The sequence below is a fragment of the Cyprinodon variegatus genome, unplaced genomic scaffold, assembly GCF_000732505.1.
Source record: "Cyprinodon variegatus isolate N-32 unplaced genomic scaffold, C_variegatus-1.0 Scaffold752, whole genome shotgun sequence".
Taxonomy (NCBI): domain Eukaryota; kingdom Metazoa; phylum Chordata; class Actinopteri; order Cyprinodontiformes; family Cyprinodontidae; genus Cyprinodon; species Cyprinodon variegatus.
The window spans coordinates 351,439-359,266 of NW_015151205.1; the positions used below are offsets into that span (position 1 = coordinate 351,439).

Consider the following 7,828-nt stretch of genomic DNA (forward strand, 5'->3'; position numbering starts at 1 on the left):
GATATCAAAAAAGTACTCCAGAGTGTTGTTCAGCATGGGGGTGAGTAGAAAATGAAGGCTAATCATGTTTTGGGTGTACTATTCCTTTAAGGTCTGCCTGGTTCCTTTAGTCAGGACTCACATGGAGAGCCTCCTGGACTGACTGTCCATCATCCCACTGCCACGCTCCATCGTCTTACTGCGCTGACCCAAGGTGCTGGTTCTGGGATCCCTGTGGTCCAGGGAGATGGTTCTGTGCTCTCTTTCTTCCAGGGAACTGGTTCTATGCTCCATCATATTGTTCCTGTGCTCTCTGTTACCAGTCCTGGGGTCCAGTTTGCTGGTTCTGGGGTCTCTCTGCTCCAGCATACCGGCCTGGTCAAGGAGGCTCGTAGTTTTGCTCCTGATTAGAACCGGCATGGAAGAGGTGGACTGGGTCGTCAAGGTGAAGTGGGCCATCCTCCCGGAATCATCTGTAGGAAACAGAAAGTGACTTTAGAGCAGAAACGATTACACAGGGAGTTCAGGAGGGTTTAGGTAAGCAAATACCTCTGGTGGACTTCCCAAGGCCCGAAGAGCTGCTGGGATCCTTGACCTTCCTTCATCACAGAAACAACCAAGAACAAATCAACCAGCATTATCAGAGAAACTCCAAAAAACCAGAACAAGGTCCAACAGTTTTGTTGGACCTTGATTTAGAAGCCTATTCAGATAAATAGACTGGTCCTGATTTATTCTTATTGGTCAGAATGGTCCTAATTGGTCAGATTGGTCTCGGTTGGCCAGTTGGCCAGATTGGTCAGATTATTCCTGATTGGTCAATTGTCAGAAACCATAGTAAAATGTCTGTTTTCCTCCTGTTGATTTGATCACGTGTCTTTAACAACATCTATGGTCAAAGAAACACTTGAAGGCAGACAATGAGCTACATGTGGGGACATGGTGTGGAGGAAGATCAGACATCCATCAGGTGAAAACACCTGCTGGACTCTACAGGCTGGGTGAAGTTCTTACAGAGGTCGATCCGAGTTCAAAGGTTTGGCCGAGGTTGGCTGGCTGCTGAGGGACCGACTGCGAGACAGTTTGGCCTTCCTTATCTCTTTACCTGGACACAAAGCAGAACCTTCCTTATCTCATCATGTTCCTCCTCCTCCTGAACGTTTGCATCGTCCGTTTAATGACACAATCATCTTACCAGAGGACGAGCCTCCTGTTGACGAGGACACGGACATCGACTTGGTAGAGGACAGACTAGTCTTGCTGTCTCTTCCTGTCAGAGAAAGTTCGTTAACAGAGGGACGTCTTCTATATCTGCTGGAGGTTTTGTGATGAACTGAAGGTTAGGCTCACTTTTTCTTTCCATGTGTTTGTCAGAGTTCAGCTTTTCATCGTTTTGCTGCCGCTCCAGCTGCTCCTGACAACAGAACACGCATCAATAAAACCTGTTCCACACAAACAGAACGTTAGTCTCAGACTCACCATCTCCAGCAGAAGCATCTCCTCCTTCTCCTTCTTCTGATCAAGCAGGTCCCACTCATGTCTCTTATGAAACTGTGAACAAAAACACGACGCATCCTTGTCAGGAACAGACAAAGCGCCGACTTGTTTATTGCTTAGGTGTTCATGAACCAGGTCCTTACAGGCTCAGACAGATCCAGTTTATCCAGTTCCAACACTGTCTGGAGAAAATGAGGGATGGCAATCAAAATCCAAACATTAGATGCTCAAATACCCAACTGGTTCCCATCCCATACTGGTCTTAGATTGAGTTACCTTGCGGATCATGGCCACAACGTCTTTGTCTTTCTCTCGACAGAGAATCTTTTGGACACAGAAATCTAGTTTCTGTAGCAGCAGCTTGTCGGCTGGCAGGCGGAGGGACGAACGCAACCGAGGCAACAGCTGGCAGAGCTTATACCTGAGAAAGGTGCAGGTGAGTCATCAGGACAAGGAGCGACCATGAGAACAAGGCTGAAGGTCCAGCCCTGTAGACAGGAAAGATCTGACCTACCTGACATTGGCAACAGGGTCGTGGACAAGTTCCAGTGCCGGGATCAGGAAGTGCTTGTTGAAGTATTTTCTGGAGAAAATCTCTGTGGCAATTTCACAAACATCTAGGAATCTCAGACGGTTCCAATAGCTGCGACCTTGAGCGAGCTCTTAGAACAGAAAGAACCAGATTGACCAAAGAGCCAGGTTAGGAGTAAAACCAAGAGAAGCAGAAATGCCCTGACCTTGGATCAGCCGCCCCATCATCTCCTGACGCTGCTCCTGCTTGCGGTTGTAGCGTAAGAATGTGCAAAATGTCCTTGCCGCCTCCTTCTGAACCGGTAATACTTTCTACAGCCAGGGGAAAGCAGAGCAGAGTTACCTGTCTGTCACCTGAGCCACCTGTGGGACTGTCTGAGTCTGACAATGCTGACGTTGGTGGTGAGGATGGTGAAGATCCGAGCTGAGAAGGTTTGGTGCAGCAGCTCTCCTGGCAGCAATCTAGACAGGCAGCTGTAGCGGTGGAGCAGCTTCTCATGCAACCGCCAACGAAGAGAAGATCCAACTTTCTGTTCAGCCGACAGCAGCGCAGACAGCAGCTCCTGGAGCTGAGAAGGTCCACAGAGAAACCACAGGAATAATCTATGAACCGAATGGCGAAAGGAAGATTAGGCCAACATGAAGCTGATTGTCTCACCTTGTTGTCCAGCGTCAGGTTGTCTCCTCTGGACAGGACCACCTCCAGAGTCTCGTCCAGGTGGTTCATCAGAGCATCTAGGACCTAAACATTAATAAAGACAAACATTTAAAGCACCAGCTGGACCCAGTGGATCTACGTGAAACCCATCTCTTTACTCTGACATAAGGGGATCGGATTTCCACCTCCAAATAGGAGCCAGGAACCTCACCTCCAAAGAACTGTCTTGGAGCAGCAGCATAAGCTCTTTGTGGACCACATGGGCGTTAGGCCCAAGCATCTTCACCACCTGACAGAAAAGGCAAAGTTGTGAGTTAAAATGAAAGGAAAGACCAAGGAGAACCGGTGATGCTTCGTTCACACCGAACACGACTTCAGCAGCAAAAAAACGTCTGCTGCTTCATTTCAGAGGAGTGATCATAGCGCTCTGCATCAGCAGTGCTGTGTCGGTCTCCCTGCCAGCTCCCAGATCAGCTTCTCTGATTGGTTGATGCGACGCGTCACGTGCCTCAGATGCTCAGAAGCTCATGAGGCGCTGCTAGCTGCTGCTCAAATGCGTGTCAACCATTGACTTTGCATGTAAACCAGCTGTGCGATGTGAACGTAGCATTAGTCTTACCTGGTGGATAGTGGCTGCTACACTTCGGCGAACGCTGACCTCCGGGTCGCTGCAAAGACCCGAGAATGACGGATATAGATTGGACAGGAAGTGAGCCGGCTCCACAAAGGCCACCATGGCCTGAAAACAGAGAACAGGAACAGTTCTTGAACAACCAAAGAACCTTCTGGTTCTGTAACTGTGGAGACTTCAAATAGGCCTGGGGGTCTGTAGGCTATTAAAGGAATACCAAAGAACCCTAAGGAGATGATTATGTCCCAATTTAGTCTAACAATAGACGTCACAAACCCAGCTTTCAACGACTTTTCAACATTCTTAAAATTACAGCTTTTACCTTTCACTTTTCAACCAATTGTAGACGTCGTTTGGACATAAATCATGTCGTCTTTTTAACCAATTTTTGCTTGATGGGCAAGAACTTAAAGGGGTCTGGGGTGGTACCAAAGAAGTACCGGTATATTGTAGCAGCAGTTACATCGGATCAACGTGGACTCGCTGGCGTCCATCTGATTTTCTTCAGTCGGTAGTCCGGTGATACACAGAACCTGAAACTTCTGCATTAGGAGCTCCTTCTGCTCATCCGACAGGGAACCTGAAACACGAAGAGCAACAATCAAAACACCAAAAACAACCGTCAGGCTTCAGGAACCAGGCTCAGCTGACATCATGAGTGGAACCAGGCTTGCTTATTGGGGAGTCATCCTTAATCCAGGGCAGTACCGGGTCTCATTCTGTCAGACGGTCCTCTGGGCTGAGCTGTATCTACTGTAAAATGAAACCTGAAGAGCTTCAGTGAAGGTTTTGTTAGAACTGTGTGGTCTAACCTGCCAGTCCACTGCAGAGCTTCCCAAACTGGAACGACAGTGACACCGTGACCCCCTCGTCCACCTGTGACGAAGCATCGCATGCTGACATCACCAATGGAACCAAAAGGTGAAGTAGATCATCTGAATAAAAAAGAGGGGTTTTGTCATGGTTTAGGTTCTGTTCAAGTTTTATCTCTGAGTTTTCATTGATCTTATTTCCATTTTTGTTTTCTATTTATTTTTTATTGTATTTGAGTTCTTAGATATTTCTTGTTTGCCCCTTTGTGCCAGTCTCCTTTTCCCTAGCTCCCTTCTAGACCCCTCTGTTCATACCTGCTCCCAATCTGCTAATTAGCCTGGTCTTTGTTTCTCTCTCGCATATATTTTCCTCCTGTTCAGTCACTATTTCCTGGTTTGCCGTCACTTATTTGCCCTCATGTTGAAAGTATTCCCAGTTTGCAGTAGTTTTGGATTTTGGCTTCTTTTACCCTTTTGTTATTAAAATCTGCAAGTAACCACCTTCAGCTATAGTGTCTGCATTTGGGTCCTCCTTCAAACTCCACCACCACTTGACAGGTTTTAAAAAGTTCTGCTTCAGTTTGGACTCACCTCCGTCCATCATTTCCATCAGACTGATGATGCTGTCAAAGGCGGCCAGTCGAACGCTGCTCTCCTCATCGCCGGCGAGTTCCAGCAGCTCAGGAAGGAGCTCGGTTCTGGTGTCATCCACCCTGAAGAACAAAAGGGACCTGCTGAATCGGTAAAGTAGAGATCCAGGGTAAAGCGATCACGGAGTCGGCGTTCTGTTTACCCAATGGCTCGGGCCATGCTCTCCAGCTGGCGGCACATACAGACTCGGACGTCTGATTCCACATCCTGACACAGAGAGCGGGCCAACGGCAGCAGCTCCTTTTTTACTCTGATGAACAGAACCAGTCAGCAGTTGAGTTAAATGGGATTCAACTAAACACTCTGCCTCAGCTTCTGTGCTGTGCCTCACATAAGACAGTCGAACTTGCTGGAAGCTTTTCCTAAAATACGGCAGGCGGCCAGACGAGCCTGAGGAGAGTGAGACAGCTGACTCTGGTAGAGGAGAGGGTTCAGCACCTGGGGAGACAGAAGCAACAGCATCAGGTCCGGATCAGGAAAGTAAACTAGAGAATCTCCATTTTGCTTTTATTGTCATGGATCAGTATCCAGCCATTCCTACATTTCAGATTAAAACATATTCCAAACAGGGAATAATAAAACGGGGATATTCAAATCGCCTAAATGTTTAGGTACTAAATTGTCTCATTGGCCTGATGCTAGCTTCCTTTTCTAGCTCCTGTTTCTAAAGCCGGACGCACACTGTACGATTTATGGCCTTTTTGGCATGATTCTCCAGTCGTGTAAGAATTTTTGGTTCGGGACGACTTTCTTCCTGATGGTGCGTGGTGTGGTGTGCAGGGGTAACGAGGGGCGATCAGCCGCTAACGACCATCGCCGCATCAGGAATCAGAAGGTCAGGAGAAAATCAAACATGTTTGAAATTCAATCGGCCGTCCTAAGGTGGTCGTGGGCAAATCGCTCAGTGGGCAAACAAGGATTCTTCTTCTTCTTCTTCCTCTCAGATGAAAACCCAGCATCATGGTGGGGGGGCCAATGAGTGAAATGGAGTTCTTTCTGTCAAACTGACAGACCGTAGTAGCCATGTTTGCTCAGCCATGTCTTTGTCCAAATACATCGTCTCCCTTTTATTTTAAGGGCTTTCAGAACACAATTACCCAAATTTCCAAGGCAGCGCCTGCAGCAGCCAGGGCTAACGTTAGCCCGTCTGCGGCGGCCAGGGCTAACGTTAGCCCATCTGCAGCAGCCCTCTCTCTGCATAGACGTTTGTGAAGTACCGCTGGCTTTGATGGAGGTTTGATTGTTTTATTTGGCAAAATGTTTATCTGACTGTGTTCATTATTATTCCCCCAATAAATGAAAAAAGACAGAATTTATTATTATCCAGAGACTATTAATAACAGGAGGTGAAATTCAGCTCCACACTAGCTTTGAATGTGGTGATGTCATCAGTACACTGCTGTTCCAATTGACCCAGATTTATTCTGCGAGCTCTCGTTCTCCCCGAGTCCAGACTTTCCTGGGTTCTTGTCAAGAACGGACTTGGTGAGAACGCAAGTCTGCACTCGCGTTCTTGTGAAATGAGAAACAGCAATTGTTTTTTATTTTTTCACTAATTAATGCTAACTTCATCGAATCACCATGAACGTATTAGTTTTAGGTATAGATAATAATCCATTGCGGACCAGACTTTTAACAATTGACAACTAGAACCTGAACATGGTTGGTTAACAGAGTTTTCTCAGGGACTGACCTCCTGCTTGATGGTTTCTTTGGGCAGAGCACTGATGGCTGACAGCAGAGTCTCCAACCAGGCGGTGCTCACCACTATGGAGGGAAGTACGACACCCAACAACGCCTCGAGTGAGTCCACCACATCAGGTCGAGACTTATAACATTCAGAAAACATCAGATTCAGTCGGTCCAGGTGATCTCAGGTGTTACCTGCATCCCTGTGGTTCAGGTGAAGCAGCACCGTCTTCAGGATGGAGAAGGTGTGCGTGTGGATCAGGATGATGTCGTCCTGCAGGATGGTTAGGAAGGAAGTTGCTGCTGCCAGCTGGATTTCAGCTCCGGCTCCATTCAAGACCTCCTGGTTCACACAGACAGGAAGGATACATTCAGTGAAACCGTCCAGGAAGTCATCCGTCCGGTTCACAGGCCACACTTACCCGAACTTTAGGTACAACTCGCCGAAAAGTCTCCGCTGGATTCTGACGGACCAGGCTGGGTAGGTTGCTGATGACGCTGGCTCTCTGGACCTCCTGACCAAAGCTGAGGAGTGAGGCAGAGAAGTGAGAGGTTTCAGATCAAAGACCGGAACCCAAACATCTGGACACTGGTTGGGCTACAGCTGGACATTTTGGATCTGTTCTGGTTTCAATTTCTAGATGCAGAAACACCTTGAAGTCTTTATTTTATGCCCAGGAAGTTCTGTTTGTGAATCGGTACAGTGAACTAGATCAGACCTTCTGGGACTAAAGTGGTGATTAGAGTTTAATTAGCTGCAGAGTTTACTGGGTCAGAGAAGAAGGATGGGAGGAAGACATCAGATGAAACACCTGACAGCTGAAATTCACCTGTCTGACACCATCTTTAGTGTTCATCAGCCCTGACCCAGTGTGGTGGGAGGTAATTCCCGTCTCCAGTGGTCAGCAGGCGTTCCAGTTTCCTCCTGAATATGGGAGGAACTGGAAGACCTGGAGAACCAGCAGGGGACTCCACACGAAGGACTTGATCATCGTCGTCCTTGTTTTGATGTAAGAGGGCAATAATCTTTTCACTACTATTTGGCTCATCGGCGGTCCTCTGTGACGTCCTACACAACGTCTGCGTTCCTCCTCATCACTGTTCGATCTACGGCTGAATCAATCAGATTAATCGTGATTTACAGGTTACTGAAATAATCTTCAATTAATTCAGTAATTGATTAATCGTTAACTGGAGTATAGAGACTGTAAAACATGCCTTTAGCTAACAGAGCGACCCACTTAGAGCAGGAATTATACCAAGATTGTAAAAAAATGACAAAACAAAATTGTCTTCTCTATCCAGAACTCCTGGAAGGTTTGAGTTTCACCTGGTTTAATTTAGTAAAAAGTCTTATTTAAGGAATCTTTCGCTGTCTGG

At 47.2% G+C, this 7,828-nt stretch overlaps 1 protein-coding gene across 4 annotated transcripts in view; it reads right to left on the minus strand.

Moving 5' to 3' along the window:
* ppp4r4 (protein phosphatase 4, regulatory subunit 4) overlaps nt 1-7,828 on the minus strand; it is a 12,451-nt gene that overhangs the window by 2,580 nt on the left and 2,043 nt on the right. Inside the window, exons 3-22 of one of the 4 annotated variants that reach the window (XM_015395655.1) lie at nt 6,871-6,973; nt 6,644-6,791; nt 6,453-6,526; nt 5,091-5,197; nt 4,902-5,009; nt 4,700-4,821; nt 4,109-4,231; nt 3,737-3,876; nt 3,285-3,404; nt 2,877-2,954; nt 2,666-2,749; nt 2,403-2,576; nt 2,214-2,319; nt 1,991-2,138; nt 1,753-1,897; nt 1,620-1,658; nt 1,459-1,530; nt 1,330-1,387; nt 529-1,249; nt 122-452 (exon numbers count right to left, since the gene is read on the minus strand). In XM_015395655.1, the coding sequence (XP_015251141.1) occupies nt 1,116-1,249; nt 1,330-1,387; nt 1,459-1,530; nt 1,620-1,658; nt 1,753-1,897; nt 1,991-2,138; nt 2,214-2,319; nt 2,403-2,576; nt 2,666-2,749; nt 2,877-2,954; nt 3,285-3,404; nt 3,737-3,876; nt 4,109-4,231; nt 4,700-4,821; nt 4,902-5,009; nt 5,091-5,197; nt 6,453-6,526; nt 6,644-6,791; nt 6,871-6,973 (2,083 nt within the window). In that variant the 3' untranslated portion in view covers nt 122-452; nt 529-1,115. Of the gene's footprint in view, nt 1-121; nt 453-528; nt 1,250-1,329; nt 1,394-1,458; nt 1,531-1,619; nt 1,659-1,752; nt 1,898-1,990; nt 2,139-2,213; nt 2,320-2,402; nt 2,577-2,665; nt 2,750-2,876; nt 2,955-3,284; nt 3,405-3,736; nt 3,877-4,108; nt 4,232-4,699; nt 4,822-4,901; nt 5,010-5,090; nt 5,198-6,452; nt 6,527-6,643; nt 6,792-6,870; nt 6,974-7,828 lie in introns of those variants that run through there. The other 3 variants (XM_015395654.1, XM_015395657.1, XM_015395656.1) reach the window with 3 other exon arrangements.